Source organism: Tribolium castaneum, chromosome 2 (genome assembly GCF_031307605.1).
Source record: "Tribolium castaneum strain GA2 chromosome 2, icTriCast1.1, whole genome shotgun sequence".
NCBI lineage: Eukaryota > Metazoa > Arthropoda > Insecta > Coleoptera > Tenebrionidae > Tribolium > Tribolium castaneum.
The window spans coordinates 21,675,006-21,702,293 of NC_087395.1; the positions used below are offsets into that span (position 1 = coordinate 21,675,006).

General features: G+C 37.2%; 1 protein-coding gene across 3 annotated transcripts; it reads right to left on the bottom strand.

Moving 5' to 3' along the window:
• Positions 1 to 388: 388 nt before the first annotated feature.
• chm (chameau) lies at positions 389 to 27,250 on the bottom strand. Of its 3 annotated transcripts, XR_010336439.1 has the most exons (5): positions 27,064 to 27,250; positions 25,136 to 27,013; positions 7,911 to 8,030; positions 7,757 to 7,850; positions 958 to 980 (listed from the first exon to the last, which is right to left on the bottom strand). XR_010336439.1 is itself a non-coding variant. In XM_008199768.3 (4 exons), exons 1-4 carry the CDS (start codon positions 27,094 to 27,096, stop codon positions 619 to 621), a joined length of 2,367 nt encoding a protein of 788 aa, XP_008197990.1. In that variant the 5' UTR covers positions 27,097 to 27,250; the 3' UTR covers positions 389 to 618. The 3 variants fall into 3 exon arrangements, 2 of the variants coding, with proteins under 2 accessions (XP_008197990.1, XP_015839125.1); XM_008199768.3 differs by lacking the exon at positions 7,911 to 8,030 and having other exon boundaries at positions 389 to 980; XM_015983639.2 differs by lacking the exons at positions 7,757 to 7,850; positions 7,911 to 8,030 and having other exon boundaries at positions 731 to 980.
• Positions 27,251 to 27,288: the final 38 nt, after the last annotated feature.

Below are 27,288 nucleotides of genomic sequence, written 5' to 3' on the forward strand. Positions count from 1 at the left end.
CAAGTGATTTCCGAAATAAGCCTCTTAATTGTCCGGCAAGAAATGTATTCATCGCGTCCAGACCGGCTTATTTTAAATAAAAATTACGTACTTTCACGGATTATTTTTAAGTCAATACACAACGCAGAAAATATTTCTGTACTGAAGTGCTACCAAACTTTGGCAGACTGAATTTTTGGGGACCGGCCACATAAATAACTTTCGATGCGGCGAAAATTCCTCGCCCAAATTTTCCGAATAGGTCAGTTTCAGTGACGAAATGGATATTTGACCCTAATTCAGCCGCATTTTTATGAATTCAATACCTCGCATTGCCACTTACTGTCGTCTGATGAAAGGACGGGAAAATTTTGCAAGCCAATTTTTGGCCGGGTAAAAATAAAACAAATGAGATTACGTGTTTTTATTTACATTGAATCAACAATCTTAACCTATGAAATGATCATCAATGAAGGGGTAAAATTTTCCACCAGACCCTTCATGTTAACGCGGTTATTTTATCTTTGAAAATCGGTGAGCTTTGGGGGTGCAGCGTAAAATTGTGGGGCCCACGAGCTTGTCGTCCCCTCAAGGCCCCTATGATTGTCTTCCAAAATCGGCAGTTTAATTGGGGGGCTCTCAGAGGGATGCGGGCTGGGGCGGCGTCCACCTGAGACAGGAGCGGTCCACTTCCTTGACCATGGAGCCCCGCTTCTTGACGCGCTCGATGTATTCGTCCAGAACGTCCTGCTTCTTGAGGATGATGTGCTTTCCCTTCCAATATTTCATCATCCCGAGCGCTTGCAGCGTCGAGACGATGTCATAAGAGTGTATCGCCATCTCTTGGCTGATATCTTTCACTGATAACTGCGTGCCCGGTCCAGAGCACAGGTACGCCAGCAGGACGTCTTTCCAATACGAGCGATAAGAAATCAATCCCAAGTCGCTCAAGGGCTTCTCGGGGGAGCCGATCTTTCCCTCGACTTTCGTCAGCAAGTAACCTGGAACAAGCGGCGAGATTTCACCGAGGGCGATCGCATTTTTTAATTGTTTTTAATTATAGATAAAGCGCTAATTAGTACGAGAAAGTCGGAACAAATTCGTGCTCCACATCTATCGCTTGTTCATTTTTATCCCGGAGCGTGCTGATTGCTATCGCACACAATGTGGGTGGGTGTTCTTTGGTATCACCTGCAGATTGTACTAATCATCGCAGAAACATTTCTAACGGAAATAATAGACCATCGCTAGATCTGTAATCACTCCTACATCCAGTCGAGACTCAAATCGGGAAGGTCGATTCGCTAACATTCACAAGCTACCAAAAACGAAGAAACCTTCAAACCGTATAATTTTGCATAATCTTTATAATCCACTGAGAATCGCGAAAAAACGCGCTAATACTGCATTGTGCAAGTACCGTTCCAAGTAAGGACGTTCAAAGGATGGGATTGAGCCTTGAAAACGGTCTCAGAAAGGACTTGATCGTGATCAAACACCAACATGACTTCAGCATCGAAAAAATGCCATAGTGGTAATTCGATTTTTATCTAGCCTAGTCCTCGCTATTCTCATTTTTCAAGCTCCATCAATTACGAATATAAAGAAACCGTCATAAGCTAGGAATCAGAGTATTCATCATCATCTTGGAAATTGACATTTCTCAGAAAAACCGTGCAAAGTGCTCGCTCAAGGTAACGTTATCAACTACTTCCTAGTAATTTTCGATTTTAATTAGGTGTATGAGTTGGATGAAGTGTGCAATAACGCTCAATTTCACACCATTGAACAATTACCGATTGTGTACCCTTTGTAGCAAAAATGCGCGTTTTTGTCGACTAATTGGAAACTAGAAATTAACATGCTCCAACTTTTTTCTCACTGACTTTATTGTTTTACTGCATCTTTTATACGTCACAGTAGTCATTCAAATTTCAATAAGCCGTGTTAGGAGTCTGCCGGTGATTGATAGTTGCGGTTAGGGCCACAATCAATATTACTTATAACATTGCTGACTGCAATTGATGACATTGAAGACTATTGTCAATAATATTTAACTGTGACGGAGCTGACATTAAAGCAAAAAAATCGATGGTACCTCCTACGAATTTTAAATAATTTCCTTGTGAAAGAAAATATGTAGTCTCCAATCACCTTGCATATCATTAATCTAAAATAAGAACATCGATTGGAAAATCATTCCGCGCACAACAAATTTAAGACAACAGTTACCATTCATGTATTTTTTATGATTTAGTAACAATTTTTTCCTTATTCTTTAGAAGTTAAAAAATTAAAAATAAGGATGGAATTTTCAATAAAATAGTATATTATATTATAAGTGGTAGAAATGCATCATTATATGCGAGTGAGCCCCTTAATCTATGAAAGTTGCGACTTAGTAGAGTTACACGAATATCTTTTTCCAGTTGAATTCCCAGTTAGTAACTGTTAACTGTAACTTACGAACTACTACTAGCGGTAATTGCCATGTACTTACCTAGCTAGTATAGTTAGGTAAGTATCTCTTGGGCCTATTTCAAATTGGCGCAAATCGGTATTGTTATAGAAACGACGCAAATCTAGCAGTGCCATTCGTTGCTCGTGTGCAACAACGATCCGCGCAACTTTGCGACCAAATTGACTTACAACCGGCGCAAATCGCTATTATAGCAACGACGCAAATCTAGCAGTGCCATTCGTTGTTTGTGTACAACAGCGACGTGCGCAACTTTGCGACCACACTTGAAATCAGCTTAATTTCAAATTGAGTTACAACCAGCGCAAGTCGTATTGTCATAGCAACGACGCAAATCTAGCAATGTTATTCGCTGCAACTAAGCAACAGCGACCCGCGAAACTTTGCGACCAAATTGACTGACAACCGGCGCAAATAGCTATTATAGCAACGACGCAAATCTAGCAGAGCCATTCGTAGCTTGTGTGCAACAGCAACGTGCGCAACTTTGCGACCAAGACCAAACTTGAAGTCAGCTTAATTTCAAGTTGAGTTACAATCGGCGCAAATCGGTATTGTCATAGCAACGACGCAAATCTAGCAATGTCATGCGTTGCAACTAAGCAACAGTGACCCGCGAAACTTTGCGACCAAATTGACTTACAACGGGCGCAAATCGGTATTATAGCAACGGCGCAAATCTAGCAATATCATTCGTTGCTTGTGTGCAACAGCGACCTGCGCAACTTTGCGCCTTTGTATCTTGAAGCTGCTAGTTATAGTATGTATCTGCCAATGAGCACTTGGTATCTAGCAACTGACAGTTCGTAACTGGTGACTGACAGTTGCTGATTAGCTCGTTATTTTCTGGTATACCCTCGTATAGCATTTTGGTTTTTGCAATAAAATAAAGTTATAAATTAAACGTGTGAGACTAAAGAGTGTGGGGCGCCCGTGACCTGAGACGTCTCGTCCCATCCCATCTCCGAACATCGAACATCACCCCCCATCGCCCCACAAATCCGCGACAGAGTGTAAATTCAACTCCGGTCCCCGTAGTTAGCAACAATGTACGAATAATCTGTCGAAGTCGGCGCGCCGCTCCGGAGTGGTGGGGCCTGGGGGGAGATTATTGACCTCAGTCGGTCGATACCGACGTCTGGCGCCGGCACGAGCTCCGTACTCGCGTCGCGGCGGCGTCAATGAGTGACGTCACGCCAGACGCCACGCCCAGCTCGAACCGGCTCAACTCTGCCAATTAAAACGCCGACTAATTACGATTTCGTCGCCCCCCGGTTCGAGCCTACGGCGCGTACGACCGATTCATTCAAAAATTCACGCTTTTTTCCCTGCCTCCAATCACACACGTGAATCGTCGTCGATCACACAACTTTGGAAAAGTAGAAGACATGCCATTTTACCCCCACCAACAACCGGGAAACCAATCACATTTGAATCTTCGAAAGTGGATTAAGTCGGACGCATTTGTTAATAATGTTATTAACAGAGGGGGAAAAGGGCAACGTTTTTTTCAGTGGGAGTGGGAGTTACGCACGATGTTTACAGGTGGCTGCAGACGGGGGCTTTGGCCCGACGTGCGTTAGGGTAGGTCTGGATTGCCAGACGGATCCATACGCAAAGGGCTGTGACCCGGCGAGACTGGATGGGGGTTAAAAGTCTGCTGAAGCTGTGTGCTTGGTTCGTTCCGACTATACTCTTCTGGACCCCACACCTAGTAAACACCCTTCAAACCACAAGTCTGGCGTTGGTCTTTACCCTCGGTTGCTTTAACGACCAATCTGTCTTCTCTTTTTCCTTTCATCCGATTAGAAGCACGCCAGCGGTAATTGAAATTTCAAAAGAAAACGCAATCACACGAAAGTTAGTAGCATTTTCGAAAAATTTGCCCAGTTTTTGGCAAAACAAACACGTATTCAGTCGAAAAAATAGATAAGAGAAGGTGTGGACTACAGTACAATAGAACTTAACAGAACCGAGCCACGATATACAGGCTGTCCTGATCTTTAAGTTAATGTTAAAACATTTAAAAAAATATATACAAAATTATTAGATATTAACCCTTTTCAACAATTAAAAACATACAGGTGCTTATAATTCAGTATAAATTCGATAGTTGTGCATATATTTTAAGAGGAGATAATAGATAGTAGAGTTCAAAAAAAAAGTCAAAATAACTCAACTTGCCTTATGCGAATGTTTATGGTGTCTGCGATGAAGAGGGTGCAACCTTCACTTTAGCACCGGAAAATTTGACAAAAAATAGTTATTTTTTACGAGTATATAAGACGATAAAGAGATTGTTTATCTGTGAGTGAAAAGGTTAACTTCAAAAGTGACAGTCACAAGTGACCCTATTTCACGAGTCTTGATTGTCTTGTATACTACAACATTTTTTTCTACAGCAAGTAGTTTAACATCTATTATCGGAAAAATGCAGTTTAAACGAATTTTGCTCTTTTAAGTATTTTATTTTTAAGTTTACATAGATGGTAATCGGTGACATCACAGTTTTTGTAGCTATTTCGCTAGTTTTAGTTTAATTTTTTAATTTTTGTAATGCAATAGATTTTGAAGAACTAACCTTAGAGTTCATTTTTTTGACTCTTTTTGAGTTCTACTCCCACCCTTTAGAATATTTGCACAACTTTCAATACCGCCTTCAAAAACATGTATTTTTCCTTTTTTTCCATTTCTGGACTTAGCCTTTATTACCGATGATTTTGACCTAAATCTATTCTGTTTAGTTATGGAAATAATTTAATCTTTTTTGATGAAAACAGAGACAAAATACTACAGTTCAAACTTAAATCTGTACTATAGTTGTTTAGTGTATTGCATTAATGATGGAGTTTTTAAAAGTTGAAGAACTAAAAATAATTAATTAGAACACCCTGTTTTGTTTCTGCGTCTCAGAAATTTAAAAAACATGTCTAAAGTTACCAAATAAAAAGACATTTGACTTTAAATGTCATTTTAACAACAGTAACGCATGTTGAGTACTACTGATGTTATCCAACACGGTAAACATATTAAATTTTGAGTTATTTAGCTGTACTAAAGTGTAACATTATGAAAGCTATAATAGCTGGAAATTCCACTTTTCGACCCCTAAAACAATTTTTTTTAAGAATTGATAAGAGACTTTTTCATTAACTTCACAACTGCAACTCTAAGAGAATGTTAAACCACTAAAGCTCATCATTTCAATTTAATTTTTTTATTATTCTTAGTTTTAGTAAAATAAATTTTTATGAAGAATGAATTTTTGCCAAAAAAGCCAAATTATTCACAAAACCAAGAAATATCAACCAATACAAGTTCACACTATTGATGCTACATCCAAATATGCAAAAAATTTAGGGTTTTTAATTAAAAAAACAACTCTGTAATGTCCGTATTTATTTTAAAATACCCTGCAGAATCATTATGTCACCAAAATTTTTTGATGATATAATGGGCTTGTATCTACAAATTACAAATTTGCAGATTATAAAAGTGACAGATAATTTTGAAAAGAAACGAAAGTCGAGTTGAACAGAATTTAAACCGAAAATATGTAGAAAAACGCAAGAAAAACGACAGGCAAACAACTAGTCGTCGGAATATAGAGGTTTCATTGTACTTCAAGAAACATACGGTTTAGGTTGCCGCAACTGCGACCTCTTGATCATTAGTCTCGACACAAGCTTTTCGCCCCTTTCCCTAAGCGAAACATTTCGCCCTTGGTGCGCAAATAAGCATTTTGCGGCCTCTCAAGTTGAGCCTCGACTTCCTCAATTAAAATTTCATTTTCGTCGGCATTTTCGCAACTAGCAATGTTTAGCGTCAGTTTCTTGCAGCCACGCCATTAATAACAATAATGACGGCTTTTGTGTTATTATAAATTAAAATCATCCAGTCCGGCTGTCATAATTAAAACTGCAATTAATTATAATCAAGGGTATGATGCTGTTCCTTCCGTATAAAATAAAGCATCTACGAAACTTGAACTCGTGTTTGCATTGTTAGTTATTTCCCGTCTGTCGGACCGCATCGCTTTGTTCATCCGGTCTGTGTGTGTCTTCGATTCTTTTCGTCTGGGGGGCATTTGCCCCTCAAGGGGGCGACGTCGCCGCCACTTCGTTTTCGCGTCTTTATTTCAGAGGTCAAACAGCAGACAATGCAAATCGTTCTTTAATAGAGCGTTCCGGAGTAATTATGTAAACTAGGAATTTTCATAATTAAATTTATTTTCAGTGTTGTTTCAATTAGATATTAACAGTTCGGAACAAAAACCCGGTAAATGATTTCATTCAGCGACGACAAAAGAGTTAATTTATAATTCACGGTTGCGTTAATTTTTGAAATTTTCTAATGAGTTAACTGGATCAAAATTTGTGACCTGGAGCAAACTAAATGAATTAATAACGAACTCTAAAATATGCAAACGTTTTAAAACACCTGCCACTGACAAAAAATCAATTTGGCCGAGAGAACGCATTGAAACATGTTATACTCAGTGTCATAAAAAGTGCAACACCAAGACTGATTTTTTTAGTTTAGTTTTAAGTGTATGCCAAGAGTACGACAAAAAAGAAATTACCAACAATTAAACAAACTTTAAAGAAGCACAATTTTTGGGAACGAATAGGTGTTTTTTAATTTAGAGAAATTGCTATTTGTTTGAATAGTAATCCAAGTACCATTGATTAGAGAAGGTTCAGGACAAAGCAGAAAAGGAAACAGACTTAAAAAAAACAAATGAAGTCCAAAATGGTCATCTTCGGATTATGGCAATAATTCAAGTACAAGAAAAATTTCTGACCAATGGTTGAATTCGATTTTGGTATCAATATATTTTTGTAATTCAAATTTGTATACTCTTTGCCTTGTATCACACATTAATGCACATATGTCACTGATATAAAAATAAATTAAAAAAAAAAATAATGATGGGGCCCTTCTGCCGCAACTTGGGCTTCTTTTAATTACAAGCAACATTTCAAATTTTGCGGTTTTGTCCCACCCACTTTCACGCAGATTTTTTCCGCTATTTTCAGCCGTAATTATAGTCCTTTCACTGATTCTTCGCAACGTCGGAGTTATTTTAATATTCATTTCCCATTTTTGTTTTTATTGCTCAAAGAATTTCATTTTTACCTTGTCGCAGGTAACAGTGATGAATGATTCGCTATAAATAATTATGAAAACACAAAATAAAGGATGCCTCCGCCATGCAATGACTAGATTTATGGCTTTTATGCAAAAACTAAATTAGAATATTGGTAATGGTAACTCTAGCACGCAAGGAACACTTACTGAATTCGATAAGAAGCCTTCCATATCCTTGCCGCTGATAGGGTGGCAAAGTCAGGATACAGGATACGTTGTAATTCAGGAAGGAGTTCTTTTCCTGGAACAGAAACGCAAATTGACAGTTGAGTGGGTTTTATTCAGATTTTTGCGTCATTACCGATTTTAGATTGAGACATCAAGCAAGCCGGGGTATTCAATTTTTTCGGAACGCGCGCAATTCGAAAAAGTGTAAGCGAGTGAGGAATACTTGCGCCAGCATGGCGTCTGGAAGAAATACCTGCGGAAATACCGATGATCACGTGCTAGGCGACATGCTGCAATCGCATTGTCTCCCGGGGTAAATATTTACGGTTTTATGTAAATTGGCCCGAGTGTTTGGCGAAAAAGGCCGTCATGTGTACAAATAGCGCATTAGTCGCATTATTTCAAGAATTTATTGATAGTCACACTCATATCTATAAATAGGACCCAGAAGCATGCAGATTGCGTCATCTCTGTTAAACCAATAAAATATCCAGCACGTAAATAGATCCTCTGGCCCGGCATTCATCTGACATTTATGAATGAAGATGCCCACCACAGGATTATCAAACTAGGCTGTAGTAAGGTTGTTTCGCTTTTTGAATATTAATCTCGAGGATATTGCAAGAATTAAAGCTCTCGAGTGCCACCATTAATTAACCGCATCCGTTTTGATTAAACGGAACAGACATTCCAATTTTTGGTGCCAGGTCACAACTTTCTCCCTTCTGGAAATGTGGCCCATGGCAAATTACAACGATTACTACACATTTTTGGATTTTATTCACGAAAACCATCATCCAGTGACCTTTTAAGTGAAGCTATTGAAAATCCAGCGACAATTCAATAGTTGAGCACTTGAAGGCCGAAAGGCTTCCGGTGCTGGACGCTCTCCGCTTACGAAATCAGCATACAACGTAACGCCTAATTTAAGATTAAGACTACAATTAACACGTCACGACTCTCTTCCTCGTTTTTGTGTTAACATATTAGTGTAGGTGATATTAGCCTACGCGAAGCTCTCCGTAGGAGCCAAATTTGGGTGCATATTTTTAACCGAAATCGAAAATAAATAGTTGGAATAACTTCGTGGGCTTCGGAGTAAACAATTTTCACCAAAAATAGACCGAAAAATTGCAAGTCAATTACACTAATGAATCAGTTTTCTTTAAATATACATTCATCATGTCTCGATACACCCACAATTCGCTACTAGAAATGGTAACGTCCGCTGGTGTGATCAATCGATCACATGCGGAGTTAACACACTCGGAAGACAGTCCGATTAGTACACGGAGGATATAATTAGCAGGACTTGGGTTTTTTGGGAGAATATTCCATGCGTTGTCCACCCGGAAAACAATAATTACATGACAATATCAAAAGCTGGCAGAAGTTTACCAAACGATTTTGGATTTTTCTGGTCATAAATTTTCTCGAGAACTGTTAGTTGAGGCACAATGGCTTTTTTTAAACATAAAATATAGTTAGAAGTAATAAAACAGTAACACAGAAAACTCTTGATTATCCGGAACCTCCGTTTTACCCATTTTATCAAGACAATTAATCTTGAAGATCTAATTTACTGGAGATCTGATCCCTGGAATAAAATTATAGCGTCGCCTATCCAAAAATCTTGGACCGTCTGAAGATCATCCAAAATAATGTTGGGGCCTGAGGCTGAAGATATTTATGACCTCGTAACAAAATATGTGAAGAAGAAGACTGTCATCAATGTGGTCTTTTCTTTTTGAGTTTTTTTTTTCATAACTTGACGTTTTTTGCCTAAAATGCCCTACTGAGTGGTTTTCGAGAAAACGTGTTTAAATTGTGTAAAAACTTTTTATTCAAATCTGTTGAAGCACTGAAACCACCGCAAAGAAAGTGTCAGTCTGGACAAATAGGAAATTCTATTGCTGGAATTATTCACCACTTTACTAAAAATCCCTTAGAGAAAGTATACATTAATTTTAATTCATTAAAACCTCAAGTATTAACTGAGGTCCTTTACCGTTATAATTTTGTTATGTTTAGAAGCTTATTCTGTTAAGTCAAATTTGTGAAGGTTCCTATTATCCGAACGAGCTGAAATTTTGCATGCACACGTAATATCCGAAACAATGCAATAAAATTTAGTTTAAATAATAATTTAAATCAGTGAATAATTTAGTTATACGAGTAAATATCTCGGATTTTATCTGAAATATGAAGATAAAACCAATGCCAATGCCGTCTGGTATGGTTTTTAAAAAAAGTACTAAACTTTAAAAAAATTTTTTGTTCTAACAAAGAACAATTTTGAGTATAGGTTAAGATTTTAAAATTATAAAAAACTGATAAATAATGTTTTAATTATTAATATTTTTTACATTTTTTGAGTCTTCTGCTTTGAAACACGCTGTGTTGTTGATTGTCAAAACAATGTTGAGACAAATGGGGATATATTGTAACAACGTTTCTTTGTACACCATAAAATTTTACACCAGATAACGATGTTTAAGATAAGCAACCCTCACAATAAGATAATGAACCTCTTGCAGGAACTGAGAAGTTCTGTTTAAGATCCCTTACTGTAAACATGACCAAAATAATCATTGTAGATTTGGGAAGGTTTTTATTGGTTTATGATAGCAAGTTACGTTAACTATAACTTTGTAATACAGTGGTACAACCACCTGTGATACCTCAAATGAACAGCTAAACTGCATAAACTCCTCGAAAATTTAGAGAAATTGGAATTTTAATAATATTCCAAGGCATCATTTACTTTTTGAGATTATATTTGTTTTTACTGGAACATACAAAACCGGTATAACTTTAGACGATAAAATAAATTCTTCTTTAAATCTTCTTTAAAATTCATTAATATCCTCACCTTTTTTAATACAAATGCCTCCCTTATTTTCTGAGATATCCATTAAAAATTATCCTGTATGTTTAAAAAAAATTGTTTCAAAAAATGTAGCTATTACGTTGTCGTTCCCTTTTTTTCAAAAACATTTTCTGTACTGGGGCTTTTTCAACCGTCACTTTTACATAAGTTGTAAAATGATACGATAAAAACTAAAAATCTGATGAATTGATTAAAAAAATGCACTCTTCACTTGGTGTAAAATTAGCCCATAATTGGACGATTTACTGTTTTTTTTTAATATGTTATAATAATAGTACGTAAACCCTCTCAACAACGGACACTGACGGGGAACCTTTAATTGTCCGTTGTGGAGAGGTGTCCGCTAATGGGAGCGGAAATTTTAATATAGGTTTTGTTACGTTTCTACAAAAATGTCCGTTGTGGGGAGAAATGTCCGTTAATGGAAGTTTTATATAGAGGGTCTAAAGTGACAATAACCACTTAAGGGATTTAGGCACGCTATTTTTTGCAATTCAAAATTATTATTTTTTTGCACTTCCGAGCCTAAAATAGATACTTTAGTTTCTGACTACAGGGACTAAAGTGGGTTATTTATTCCCTAGGGACTTAATTAGGACTAAAGTATCAACTTTAGTCCCGGAAGTGCAAAAAAGCTTTTTGCCGCCCTGGGCGGGGAAATGGCGCCCTGGATTAGGTTGGCACGTGTCGCAGTCCCGTTCCTGCTGAGTATCGTCAAAATTTCCTCAATTATCGCGCTTTGACGATAAACTCGCGAAGTGTGACGTCCGGTGAGCGAAAACAGGTTACGTTCATGACTCAGTGCCGGGATATGACGCTCAATTACGTCACTTTCATCATTGGAATTCCTTGAACTGAGCAATGAGCTGTCCTGACGCCCCCTTGGTCAGCACAGCCTAATGGAATATCGAATTGCTGGTCGAATAAAAAACTTGCCCACCTATTCTCAGAACGGCCAACTTTGCCATTATCTCCACACCCCGACGACCGGTCGCTCGCTGAAAAAAAAAATGCGACGAAATTTCGCCGATGTTTTCTATCGGCGACCATTCGAATTAATCCGTTACGTCATAAACGGAAATTCCTAGGATTGCACTGCAGATGCTATTGCACTCCGCATGCCTGGCGCGGGAGCGGCCAGGGTTTGTCATTTACGATTTTTTAATTGACACTTAATGAAATGACTTGCTAACGGTGGCATTTAATCCGTGACACTGTTTCGAGCTAATCGACTTGGGAAATATTAAATGCACCACTAATGGAATATCGTCGTTTTTTCGATATTTATCCGATTTTTACTCGGTGCGAGCTGAGATGTTCACCAGCATGACTAAGGTGAAAAGATCTGATAGTCACGGTAAATTTTTCAACGTCATGTAAAGACTCACAGAGCTTTTAAAACAATTTTCCACGAATCGATCAATATCCCGGTCAATAATTCAACGATTCCACTATTTTTACACCACTTTATCTAAATCATTTAATCAAAAAACGAAAATAGTTCGCTTATTTCTGTTTTGAAGCGTTTATCTATTACTGTACACGGGTTAAGTCGGGCTGTTGATATTTACAATTAACTCATTTTTGGAAGTACGGAGCGTAAAATAATATATTAATCAGGACAGTCCTCTTGTGTTGTGCCAACGGAAGTGCTGATTACACCCGAGTATATCTCGCATTGTAATTTAAGAGCTGTGGAAAATCCGTCATTATATGAACTATCGTTACTACTGTAGGAAATTTAAGCACAAAAGCCTGCGACTAGGATGGCGGCTCTAAAACGTATTTATTAATTCAATTAAATTTTTAGTGTTATTTTATTCATAGCTCGACAAACTGTTGCCGATTTTACACCCGACAATGGACTTTGGACTAACTAAAATTCGTGAGAACCTCCGATAACGTAATTTGACGTCAAACATTTAAAAGTTCATAAAAGTCATCGAACTTTAAATTACTTCTTAAAATTAGTGCACTGTACCCCGATTTATGTTACATTTGCTCCTTGAACACGCTATATATAGACCAGTCTCACAGTTTGTTTAATGAATGAGTAATAAATTCAAACCGTCCTTCAATTAATTCAAATAAATCGCGCTTTTCATTAATTACTTGTTACTTGATTCAATGTGGTGGCAACAATATACTCAAAATTTTTAACTGACAACATACACCGTTTTAAGACGTTTTGCACTTCTCAAAGGCCGATTACGCCGAAACTATGTCCAACTCCGGCGGAATCGGCGTAAAAATGATCTCTCGCCAAAAATCGCTTTTCAGACACCGAGCACTGAGCACACATGCGAAAATATTAATATCGGGTAATGTAACAATTGCGGCCCCTCCTCGTCAAACAGGCGGTGGCATAATGTTTGCTTACTGCCCTTGCCTGGTAAGTAATTTCGCTCTGGCGCCCGACCACCTTTATAAATGTTTCACCCCGGGACGTGGAGTTTGATTTATAATTCACGTGCATATTGATTAGCGTTAAGATTGCGCCAATTAAATAAATGTGTCCATTTTTTGCCGTCGACCCCCTGACGTTGCGCATGTTCACTTAATTACTTCGTAACACTGAAATATTAATAATATTCCCATAAATCTCCTCGGATCGATATATTCGTCGGCATTTCATTGAGTATACTCCCTGTCGGCTTGCTGCTTCCGTTACGCCGGAACTAATCGCCATTTTTACGTGAATTCTTCCGAGAACAATTACCGCCCAGACCTTACTAAGAACTCGTATAATCGCCGCAACAATTAATAAATTTAAAAAAATAATTTTTGCACAGAGTGGTGCGGAGAAAAGTGCACCGTGACCGGTCGATATAGCTCTCTCTCTGATCTTGAATAATGTAGCCCAACACCGCACTGCGGTGGACCTTCTGTGATTCTGCACGCTTTTTCGACTGCTCCAAAAAGTTTTAATTCGGTCAGATGGCGCTTTTCAAAAGACCGAAACGAATTTTGTTCGAGATGTCAAAACTCGAGTAACGGAACAATCAGCAGACGATCTTCAATTTGAACGTTCAGGCTTGGCTACGGAGGACTATAACTTAGGAGGAGAAACGAGATACAACATCGTAGGATTTTCTGAACCCGAAAAATAGTACGACATTAATTTATCAATTCACTAATTACTTGGAAAATAAATGCACTTTTAACAGACTGAGAAACATTGACTCCAGTTTTTGAGAAAAAAATATTTTTTTTATTTTATTTTTATTTCAAAAAAGGGGAAGAAAATGTTTTCTCGAGCTAATTCGTCGTTTTGAACGGATGTATTTACGTTTTAGGTGAATTATTGCAATTATATAGTTTGTAATGTTGATTTATTTAAAAAGTATGTGTTAAAATATCTGCAAAAGACGGTCAGTACTTGGGGCCCTGGTGGCCCAGTGGTATAAGCGCCACTTTCGGCGGGGGAGTTCGGGTGTTCGCACCCGGTCACGGCGACAATTTTTCTATGAAAAAAAGTGTAGAAAAGGTAAGTGAAACAACACGTAAGCAAGAATATGAGATTGAGAGAACACATAGAAGTATAAACGTAAAGCGGAGCTTAAAACTGACAGAAATAAGAAAATAATGCGGGAAAAGGTAAAAGTACGTAAAGGCGCCAAATTGTAAACGTAAGAGCACATTGTAATAAAGGGAAAAATACCTTTTGTTTTGAGAGAAAAAGAGATGAACGTAAAAAAGAAACATAACTTCAAACTTTAGCGTTGAATCCTTAGATAACTTTTTTCTTAAATTATTAAAAAAATAAACGAAAATATTTAATTTATGTCTAAAAATTTTTAGTTAAGTTAAGTTTGTTTAGTAAATTCCCGAAAAACATTGTTAATAAAAATCATGGCCACTGCGAATCCAGTAGGATTTGCGCACGTCCACTATTTTTGGCTAGAAAATACACAAGTTTGGTGATTTTTGGAGAAATTATGTCCATTTTCGGTCAAAAACGTGATGAAAGTCACGAAAAAGATAAAAACAATTTTAAAATTGTAGAATCAATTTATACGCCCGGTATCTTTTGATGAAATCTGGTGAAAAATAAGAGATTTAAATTGAAAAAAATTGGAAGAAAATATTTTCTCGAGCTAATTCGCCGACTTTTGAACGGAATGTATTTACGTTTTAGGTGAATTATTGCAATTATATAGTTTGTAATGTTGATTTATTTAAAAAGTTTGTGTTAAAATATCTACAAAAGACAGTCAGTACTTGGGGCCCTGGTGGCCCAGTGGTATAAGCGCCACTTTCGGCGGGGGAGGTCGGGTGTTCGCACCCGGATCAGGGTAACAATTTTTCTATGAAAAAAAGTGTAGAAAAGGTAAGTGAAACAACACGTAAGCAAAAATAAGAGATTGAGAGAACACATAGACGTATAAACGTAAAGCAGAGCATAAAACTGACAGAAATAAGAAAATAATGCGGGAAAAGGTAAAAGTACGTAAAGGCGCCAAATTGTAAACGTAAGAGCACATTGTAATAAAGGGAAAAATACCTTTTGTTTTGAGAGAAAAAGAGATGAACGTAAAAAAGAAACATAACTTCAAACTTTAGCGTTGAATCCTTAGATAACTTTTTTCTTAAATTATTAAAAAAATAAACGAAAATATTTAATTTATGTCTAAAAATTTTTAGTTAAGTTAAGTTTGTTTAGTAAATTCCCGAAAAACATTGTTAATAAAAATCATGGCCACTGCGAATCCAGTAGGATTTGCGCACGTCCACTATTTTTGGCTAGAAAATACACAAGTTTGGTGATTTTTGGAGAAATTATGTCCATTTTCGGTCAAAAACGTGATGAAAGTCACGAAAAAGATAAAAACAATTTTAAAATTGTAGAATCAATTTATACGCCCGGTATCTTTTGATGAAATCTGGTGAAAAATAAGAGATTTAAATTGAAAAAAATTGGAAGAAAATATTTTCTCGAGCTAATTCGCCGACTTTTGAACGGAATGTATTTACGTTTTAGGTGAATTATTGCAATTATATAGTTTGTAATGTTGATTTATTTAAAAAGTTTGTGTTAAAATATCTACAAAAGACAGTCAGTACTTGGGGCCCTGGTGGCCCAGTGGTATAAGCGCCACTTTCGGCGGGGGAGGTCGGGTGTTCGCACCCGGATCAGGGTAACAATTTTTCTATGAAAAAAAGTGTAGAAAAGGTAAGTGAAACAACACGTAAGCAAAAATAAGAGATTGAGAGAACACATAGACGTATAAACGTAAAGCAGAGCATAAAACTGACAAAAATAAGAAAATAATGCGGGAAAAGGTAAAAGTACGTAAAGGCGCCAAATTGTAAACGTAAGAGCACATTGTAATAAAGGGAAAAATACCTTTTGTTTTGAGAGAAAAAGAGATGAACGTAAAAAAGAAACATAACTTCAAACTTTAGCGTTGAATCCTTAGATAACTTTTTTCTTAAATTATTAAAAAAATAAACGAAAATATTTAATTTATGTCTAAAAATTTTTAGTTAAGTTAAGTTTGTTTAGTAAATTCCCGAAAAACATTGTTAATAAAAATCATGGCCACTGCGAATCCAGTAGGATTTGCGCACGTCCACTATTTTTGGCTAGAAAATACACAAATTTGGTGATTTTTGGAGAAAATGTGTCCATTTTCGGTCAAAAACGTGCTGAAAGTCACAAAAAAGGTAAAAACAATTTTAAAATTGTAGAACCAACTTATACGCCCGGTATCTTTTGATGAAATCTGGTGAAAAATTAGAGAGTTAAATTGAAAAAAACTGGAAGAAAATGTTTTCTCGAGCTAATTCGCCGATTTTTGAACTGAAAGTATTTGCGTTTTAGGTGAATTATTGCAATTATACAGGCTGGTCCACGAGTAATACTGAGCCTGAAAAAATTTTTGAAGCAACCAGCATTACGTTTCATAGATTAACGGAACTATCGGGGACAGGAACGTTTTATTTGTACGTCGTTTCATAGCCTAGCCTTTAGATATCCCTAGTCTGGCTTCAAAATGGAAATCACATTTAATTTTCTATTAAAAAAAAGGACCACTGTTTCGCTGTTATCGGCGTTTGAAAAGTGTAAAAGTAAAAAACCAACAAAATTCGGTTTTATTATAACTTTCGTAAATTTCAATAAAGCAGTTAATATCCTGAAGGTTCACCCAGTTTTCGGGACAGCTGAATTCTCATAAAAATAATTTGCGAAAAATGTGGCAATAATAAAAGAGAGCTTTTCATTCCTGCTGCTTGCAGGAAAGCCCGGAAATATTCGAAACCTCCTGTCGCCAATTAAACGTTAAAAGCGGTGCAGTGTTATGCAGAGTGGCCAGGATTTAGGTGTGAGAGAAGTGTTCCCGGTGAAACGATTTGGAATGATCCAGGTGATTGTGTTCATTTTTAATGTGTTTGTAAGGAAGCATGTAATTAGCGAAGCCGTCCGTTAGTCGATAAAGAATTCATGAGCAGTCTTGCACTTTAATAACAATAATGAAAACGTTGCAATTTCTCGAGCTTCCGCCTTTTATTGGGCAGATGTTGAGATGCAACAATTCCTCCGTCTAGACGAGTTCGCGACCAGAGATTATTGGATGATGACGGCGACGACCCCCGACCATTCCGGCCGTGTAATGGCCCTCTAAAAACGCACTCAAATCCGCCATAATAGAGTAATCAGGAAAGTTTATTCGCGACGTTTGAAAAAAGCTCGCATCATCGCAGAAAAAATCATGTTTTATGGTAAAACAGGAACAATTATGCTTAACCGCCATGAAATAAGCGTTGGCATAATTCAAACGATCTGTGTAACATTACTTTTTCACCGAATGCCAACTGGTAGAGAACAACAGCCATGTTGCCAAGCAGGTAGAATTAAAAGAATGAAATTCCTGCGAGCAGCAGTAAACTATGCACATAAATAAGCGATACCACTCAATCGGGCATAGAGTGAGTAACCTGTTATATTTATTGATTTGCTGGGAAAAAATCCGACCAAGAGTAATTGCGAATGCATTTACGGTCGAATCTGGATTAAACATTATAATTTATGTGTCACATACTTTCAAGATGACGCTGAGACGATGAGTGTGCATGGGAACCGGATAAACCTAACAAAGAACCAAACGAACAAATCTATAATAGGTTTTTGTGAATGCACGGCCCCGACGATGCTGGATAGGTTATGCGACAAATATTTTAATTGACGTGGAAAAGGAAACGAAAATTTCAGACATGGGGAATGGACACACAAATAAATATTCACAAAGATTTCGAACCTTGACTAGTTTATTTCTCTTTTTATACTTGAACGTCTGTCGTTTTTTATTGGTTTCATCTCACATTTCATTTTCTGCAATATTTACTTTTTTATAAATTTCTATTACAATTCGGTATTTTTTTGCAGTTTTTGATTATTTTATAGCATTAAAAAAGTGGAAGAAAATGTTTTCTCGAGCTAATTCGCCGACTTCTGAACTGAATGTATTTGCGTTTTAGGTGAATTATTGCTATTATATAGTTTTTAATGTTGATTTATTTAAAAAGTTTGTGTTAAAATATCTGCAAAAGACGGTCAGTACTTGGGGCCCTGGTGGCCCAGTGGTATAAGCGCCACTTTCGGCGGGGGAGGTCGGGTGTTCGCACCCGGATCAGGGTAACAATTTTTCTATGAAAAAAAGTGGAGAAAAGGTAAGTGAAACAACACGTAAACAAAAATAAGAGATTGAGAGAACACATAGACGTATAAACGTAAAGCGGAACATAAAACTGGCAGAAATAAGAAAAAAATGCGTCAAAAGGTAAAAGTACGTAAAGGCTCCAAATTCTAAACGTAGGAGCACATCCTAATAAAGGGAAAATACCTTTTGTTTTGGGAGAAAAAGAGATGAACGTAAAGGTGAAACATAACTTCAAACTTTAGCGTTGAATCCTTAGATAACTTATTTCATGAATTATAAAAAAACGAAAATATTTATTTTTTAGTTAACTGAGTTTGTTTAGTAAAGTCCCGAAAAACATTGTTAATAAAATTCATAGCCACTGCGAATCCAGTAGGATTTGCGCACGTCCACTATTTTTGACTAGAAAATACACCCGTTTGGTGATTTTTGGAGAATTTCTGTACATTTTCGGTCAAAAACGTGCTGAAAGTCACAAAAAAGGTAAAAACAATTTTAAAATTGTAGAATCAACTTGTTCGCCCGGTATCTTTTGATGAAATCTGGTGAAAAATTAGAGAATTAAATTGACAAAAGTGGAAAAAATGCTTTCTTGAGCTAATTCGCCGACTTTTGAACTGAAAGTATTCGGTCACTTTTTGCAGTTTTTGGTTATTTTATAGCATTAAAATTATTTTATTTAATTGTCAACATGCTACAAATTTAGTTCATTTTTTATAGTTTGTTCAGTGTGTGTCTGGATTATTTCGTTTTTTCTTTTCCTTTGTGTCGTAATTTAGTGATTATTTTTTGTTTTACTATTTGTTGGTTTCTTCGTCTGTGGGGTCGTTTTCTGCGATTTCTTGTCTTGCCTGTTCCCTTAGTTGTCTTTAGTTAATCTTTAATTTTTTCTTTCCTCTCTCTGTTCTTTTTTTCGCTTGTTTAGTTTTATATTGTTGGGTTTTTATTTCTTTATTCCTTTTATAATTAGTCGTTATGTCTGTTTTTTCACTAGATAAGTTAAAAAAGAGACAAAATAATAAATATATAAATTGTTCTCTCTTGGCCATTTTTTCCTCCCGAGTGTTCTTGATTTTTTTTGAGTAGGAGTAGGTGGAAGTGGAAACAATCCGGTGGTGAATGGGCTTTTATGGGAGCTTTGACCACGGGCACAGGGCAATAACGCTTGCGAAATGGAAAATTGAACGTCATCTGCGAAATTATTGGCAGATTGTAAATAAAACGCATAACCAATCGGGGCAGACGGTACGCTGATAGTGACCATTGCACGATTTTTAAGGTTTACATAAAGTTTACGATATTGTTTCTTGTCGTAGCTACGCCAATAAATTCTCAAAACTCGTTCCAGTTTTATAGTCGTGACAAGTCGGTTCTCTTTTGTGCACTTTTATGCATGTTGGAAAGGAATTTTAATTATAGTTCAGATTTTCAAAAAAAAAAAAAAACAAAATTCAAACTACGTCCTAAACTCTATTGGAAATATGCCAAAAATCAAGATGTCACTTTAAATTGAAATATAGACGATTAAAGCGGCAATTGCTTGTATCGCCTTATAAAGGGTTGATATATGGAATACAAGAAGAAAGTGAACAGAAAAGTGAATGACAAAAATGAATAACTGAATGTTTTAAATAGATGCACGGTGGGAAAGTAATTTTGTCGACGCTGGGGTCATCTGATAACAGGATCTATTTTCAATCTTGTGCACAAACTACGATAATTTTTTGCACCCGGACGTTACAAATTAACTAAAATGCTACAAATGAACGAAACACGTTAAATACATGATTAAGTACATTCACAAGTAACTTGTCAGTGCAGGAAATGTAGCGTGCAGATATAATTCTTAGAACATCGCACTTTCCTACAACCGCACAAATGCCGGAAAAGGGTCTAAAATTATTATATATTACTTCCAAATAAATAAAAAGTGCAAATATTTTCAAAGATTACATGCATTTTGCGAGAATTCGCGGTTCCCGGAACAACACGTTAAATAGTTTTTTATTTGCTTTGCAATTTCACAAAATCGAGGATTTTTATTTGCTCTCATAAACTATGTTTGTTATATCCAATAAAAAAGTCAGTTTTCGGAGTTAGAAGATAAAATAAAAAAACATAACTCTTAAGAAAATTGTAATTACTAAATTTATACAGGGTGATTCAAAAGTGACGGACAAACTTTGGTACGGTGATAAAAGACGTTCAAAAATGAAGTCAGATTTTTTCCGAACAACTTGATTTTGATATGTTTTAGTTTGTTTTCCTTAGCAGCGGTGGATTTTTGCTATGAAGTTGAATCTAATTTATTGTCGAATTTGCAAGTTTTTTAATTATTTTGTAGATTATAAGACATTAATTATTGATTTTTTTCAACAAGTATTTGTTTAATGTTCCAAAAGCTGTCCGCTAATTAAAATTAAAAAAATATGATCAGACGCATCAAAAACTTAACTTAAAAATTTAACTTTGAAGAGCTATAGCTCGTGAAAAAACGCTCAAACAATTTTTGTCATAGGAACTTTTAATTCAGTTTGATGTCCTTTATCAGCACCCGAGAGATTGTCCGGTGCTTTTCAATCATACTGTATACAGGCTGTCCCAACGATACGAAAAACTCCAAAACTTGTTTATTATTAGAGATATTGCCTTTTTTCTAGATTATAGCTGCGTTTCTGCTTCATATTTTAAAAATATTGTGGTAAAAATGTTTCAAAGACACTTAAGTTATGCTTTTTTTTTAAATAGAACACACTATAATTTTGAATTTTTGGATGTATGATGTATATAATTGTTATTGGTCAATTTTGCTTGGTTTTTGAAATAATTTTATTTTTTTTGACGAAAATACGCTTTCTTTAAAAATTAATTACATAACTTTCACTATAACTTCAAAAATATAACTACAGAGTTTTTTTCCTTGAATGTCAAATAATTTTTTTTTCAAAAATTAAGTAATAAAAAAATAAGCCTGCTACGATAAAAAGGATATTTTTTAAGTACAATACCAAATTAAAAAAAAAATCGGTCTATAAATAACTTTAGAAAATGGAAAATAATTTTAGATGGTTCAGCGTCTAGCCTTAAAGAAGAAAGTTGAGATTTGAAGGCTATAATTTTTTAAGCTTACTACAATCAAGAAGATGAAAAAAATGAAGAGGTTTGTTGCAGCGCACGAAATGAAGCGACAAAAAAATAAATCTTCGTTATTTGGCTTACACATAATTTAATTTTTTCTGGGTAGTTAGTGCATTTATTAGGTGTATTAGTAGGTAGAGCTTTAAAACTGTAATTATTGTTTATTTGTACAAGTTTTTGTTTGTCTTCCAAGTCGTCACATAAACAAAAGGAAATAAAACCCCCGAAAGGGGTGAAACGCACTGTGTAAACAAACCCTGACCCTAAAAACCAGTAGTTCCCACACTCCACTTTGACCTATCCCATTAATCTCCGCCACTATCGCCTTCTCTTTAAAATAACAAGACAGCCCTTTCGCCTCCACCATGCCGATACGGAATAACCCTGAACTAGATCAAAGCGAAAAAAAATGACACGTTTCAATGATCCCCTGCAAAAACCTCTAAATAATTACAGTCCGCTTCCGTCCATCCCTTGTCGCATCAATAGTACAAATCTTTCATTGAACCAACCCCGGGCGAATTAAACGCTTTCCGGGATTATGTATAGGAAGGGCGGGATTCCGCCTAGGGTGCGTATGCACGTAAAACGGGTAGACACTAACCCCGCCCCACCTGAACGAGCTGCCTCGTCTGGGCCAGACGCTGGCTTGGGTCATCGACCCGACGCGTCGCGACGCCACAGACGCCCAAATCATCCATCCCATCCCAAACCGTGATGTGATTGACCTAGCGAACAGCGACGCTAACGTACCCCCTTTTTGCAACATGGGGGTGAACACATTAAACGACGACGACGAATTGTGGTGGTTTTATCACCAGAAGCTCCAGACTTTCCAAGCTCAGTTTCACGCTCGGGGGGTGTCAATAGCCGGGATCAACCTTTCGGTTTTTTGTTACAACGGGAACAATGTACGGGGCGCCACGGCTTTGAATTTCTTAGGGTTAATTCCGAATCACAATGATTGATGGTGATTGATGCCTTTTACTAAATTCAAAGCTCCACTGCTTTTCGCTAATCAATTTGTACTTACAATTACCCGGAAAAGTAATTGCAATTTAATTGCAGCTGATTCAATCCAAAAAGTAGATGTTAATTACAATTGAATTAATTACGTGATGTCTGTAAATTTAGGATCACTGGCCAAATTTTATCCAGAAATCACACCGGTTTGCTACTTTTTGCCAATAAAATAATAATAACTCCTTCAATTACACTCAGGTTTTAATTACCATTATTTGCACCGGGGCGGGGCGAATGCAAAGTTAGATTGGTCGAGGTGCTCGCACATAAAAACCAAATCGTGACAAAACAAATCAAATGTAAAGATACAAGTTTTTTATTGCGTAGAAATATTTTATAGTAATATGGATAATAACAGTGATTTACATAATAGCACTTCTAGTTAGAACTATAAAAATTGTATTGAGGTTCGCGAGCAAACATGATTTATTTTGTCGTTCGGTTTTATTTTCAAATAAACCGTTTAAACGGCGTGGTTTTTTAATTTTGTGACTTTGGGATTTGAATCAAGTTTTGTCCACAGTCATTTAAAGCACCCTCTGCAGGATTTAAACAGCCAAATGTTGCTGAATCTGTTATAAGTTACAAGTATATGCATTTATTTTATTAAAATGAACGAAAAACAAAAAATAATTTAATAATTTTGCATAACACGTAAAAAAAATATAAATATGCATTTATTTTATTAAAATGAACGAAAAACAAAAAATAATTTAATAATTTTGCATAACACGTAAAAAAATTATCGCTCTTTTAACAGAGCGTGGGTTTGTCTAGAACTCTACTGCTTGTGAATTTCTTTCCGTTCATTTTTAAGGCCAATAAATAGAATTTTCACTCGAGTCTGAATAACTACTACTCAAAAAATTAATTGCAATAATTGCAACCAGTGGAGGCTCGAATTTCTGGACCTCTTTCTGCTTTTTAAAAAAATAGGTAAACAAAAAAGCTTATTGTGTCTGGAGTAAAACTTTTTCTTATGTAAAACTGACTAGAAATTAACCTACTAAGGATAAAGGCGCTTTGTAATTTTTTTTTCGTCAAAATAAAACAGTAAAAATGTCTTTAGTTGTCATATTATTATGTAAAAGTCGTTGAAAATTTAAAACCTGTACTTTGAAAAATGTTACGCCAACTACCAAGATACGAGAGATGTATTTTAATTATTTTAGTTAGACAGTCAAAGGGTCTTTTAAATTTTGACTTATTTTAAACGACATTGTTTCGCAATTACGAATCCGTTTATTTTAACCTCTACATCTAGTTATTTTCAAAATACTGTTCAAGTTTTTTTTTGTATAATATCAGACAGTAAAAACTGCTCGAATTTAAACTTCTCTTACGTAAATATTATCTCCAGATATGCATTCTAATCAGTTTTATTTTTACCCCATTTTTAACTACTTACCGTATGCGTCTTTTCAAAAATTTGTCAACGAAAACGAAAAAATGTAGAAACAACCGAAGAGCGCTCAAAATCCTTCAAAGATCCCTAATTTTTCATACTTAGGTATACTTTATTCTTGAAGTACTTCTTAAGTTCTATAAAATTTGGACATATAAAAATCAAGCAAAAACAACCTCACAAAACCCCTTACAAAATGACAAAGAGGATAAAATCATATTAAAATCCCTGCCTTCATAGATATCCTAAAACATTTTTTAATTTTTAGACCAATATGAAACGATAAAAAAAATGAAACCTATTAAAATATATCAGATGTTGCCAGAAACCATGCAAAAAGTGAAAAGTTATAGACAATTTGGATGTGATCATGCGAAAATCGCTGCTAATGAAATTCCAGAGAATCTCAAGACAATACAGAACTTATACCTAAAGGGAAAAGCCTCAATTTGACTCCCAACAGCCTGTCGATAAACCCTTAGCACAGGAGAATAAATTAAAAATAAACTTTTCCAATTATATCCTTAATTCTCTGAATGAACGATTCACGCTTCGGCCACTCTGAGAAAACCCACCGCAAAAATTTTTATACGAAAAAAGAATGCTAGAAAATTATTGTATCCCCAGCCAATACTTTCAGCTGAAAATAAATAGGATCTAAACGATCTTCCATGTTTTCGTATTCTATAAACCTCTAGGGCCGGTTTATAGAAAGCTGTGTTAAAATTTAATTCGTTGTTAACTTAACGCGAATGGCCAACCAAATTGCTTAAATTTGCTCACGTGATCAGTTAATCAGGCATTTAATTAATGGTGCTTCTGTAAACCGGTCCCTAGGGTTTAACTGATCACGTGACCAAATTGAAACAGTTTGGTTGGTCCATTCGTGCTGCTAAAAGTTAACAACGCGAATAGACCAATCAGATTGGTTCAATTTGGTCATGTGATCACATAGTCAACGGTTAAATTGCAGATTAATTAAATGATGCTTCTATAAAATTATTTGTGCCCAAAGATACAAGATACGAAAAGAAGATTAAATATTTATCGACAATCCCGGCTGAAAAAAATTCCCTGCATTCCGAAGATGTTTCACATTTCCGTTGTTTAAAGCAAGGGTGAGCAGCAAAACCCACACGTGTTGTTATGGCACGCGAAGGCATTTTAAATGTCAAACCAAAGTATAAAATATCCGCAAAGATTCCCCGAAATAATATTTTTTTCGCGTTCAAGTTACTTACCTTGCTGAAATATCCCACGGTGTGACAGCCCTCCGTGTCCACAATCGTCATGACATAGAACAAGAACGGCTCAACGTCATAATAGAGCGTCTTATGATCCAGAAAAAACTTCGCCAACAGACACAAATTCTGGCAGTACTGTTTATACCGTTTCCCGTCCACTTCCCACACACTTATTTTATCTTTGCGGTAGACTTCCTCCCCGGGCGGGTGTCTCCAGACACACTTAACGACATGTCTCTGCAGAACAGTCCTCGTTTTCATGTACCGCAAGCAGTACTCGCAGATATAAAGTTTCGGCAAGCGCGCGTAATCCTCAGGATAGGGACTCTGGTACCAGACCTCCATCTCAAACTTGCCCATTTCGATGCATTTCGTCCCTTTGGTGTTCGGCTGCGTCTTCAAATCCTCCTCGATCTTCTCGCTCGCCAACGCCTGTGCGTCCCTGAACAGCTTCAGATCGTAATCGGGCACGAAATTCGATAAATCCGGCTCGCGGTTTTTGTCGAGATTTTGCGGTTTTGTCTCTTCCATCGGCTCTGATTTGAATTTTAAGTGAATGTCGCGGATTTTCTGCAAGTATTGCTTCTGCTCTTGGGTTGGCTGCGGCCGCGGCGATTTCCGGTGGAACTCCAGGGCTTTCCGCCGCATTTCTTCGCGCTTTTTGCGTTCCAGCAGCTCTTCCTTGCACTGGGCCGGCGTCAGGTTGTGGTACATGGGGCAGGCTTCCAGAGTGAAGTGTTTCTCGTATTTGCCGCTCAGGTGGCCCACACTGTTGCAGCCTTCCAGGGGGCATTTGCGCTCCTCGATTATTATTATTTCCTCGGCTCGCGACTTGGCGTCGTTGCGTTTATTGTTCTTGGTTTTGCCTTTTGTGGTGACTGGGGCGCGCTTGACGGGGGACCGACTCAGCGATCTTTTCGTGCTTTCGGTGTCCGAATCCGTGTCGGAATAGACGCTTTTGCCCAAAACATGCTTGGATTTTCGGGTGCTAGCGGAGCGAGTCAACTTCCGAGTGACTTGTTTCGTGCTTTCCGTCTCCGAATCAGACACATTTCGATCTTTGGCAGCAACCAAAGTTTTTTTCGTAATTTTTTTATCGCTCATTTTCCGAGTAGTGCTGGACGATTCGGCGCTACTCTCACTATCAGAGCTGCTACTAGAGGCGGTTGAGGACGTAGCCGAACTCGCAGAACTGACCACGGCCTTAGATTTAGGCGCCGGTTTTTCGGGCTTCTTCTCCACAGGTTTGGGCTTCTCGACCGTTCTGGCCGCAGCCTTGGGCCGGGGTTTAGGTGGCGCGGGCTTCGGCCGACTCTTCTTGGCCGCATCGTCGGATTCGGAGCTATTTTCCGGCGAGAAAATGCTTTTTTTCTTGTTGGCGGAATCATTCTTTGCGTTTTTCCCGACCACCTTCTTCGGTGGTTCCTTCCCTTTGGCGCCCTTATTTTGCACGTTTTTAACGGCCGGTTTAGGCAGCGGCTTAGTGGCGGCTTTAGGCGTGATCGTGGCGCTGCTTTTAGGCTTTGCTGTGCTTTTGCGCTTCGCGCTAGGTTTAGGTTTGTCGTCATCTTCCGACGAGTAGATGGTGGTTTTGGCCGGTTGTTTCCCGGTTTTGGGGGCTTGGGTTTTGGGTTTAGGGGCCGGTTTGGGGTCTGATGACTTGGAAGTGCCGGTTTTGAGGCTGTCTGAGCTTTTGCGCGGGTTTTTCTGGATCGTTGCGCTCTTTTTTAATTCGGATCCGGATTGTTGTTTGGTGGATTCTTGCGAACTGGACGATTCGCTATCGCTGGATGAGGACGAGTCGGAACCGCTTGACGAAGAGCTGGAGCTGGAAGAGTCGCTTGAGCCGGAGGAGCTCTCGGTTGAGCTGGCGTGCTGGAAAAACTGGGGTCAGAAGGGAAACCGCGTTCGTAGACACGGCGTACCTTCTTGTTGTTGGGTGCAGTCATGTTGGACATGCCCTTTGTTGATTAAACGCTTTATTTACAAAAAATATCAACAAAGCACTTGACAATCCACTGACAGTTGTGCTTTAGGTTAGTTGGTTGGTGCTGCTAATCGCGACAATAGCACGAACTACGCGATGGATTTTAGCCAAAAAGTGGCCTTAACTAGTCACAAAAACGCACAAATCAATTGACTTGAAGTTG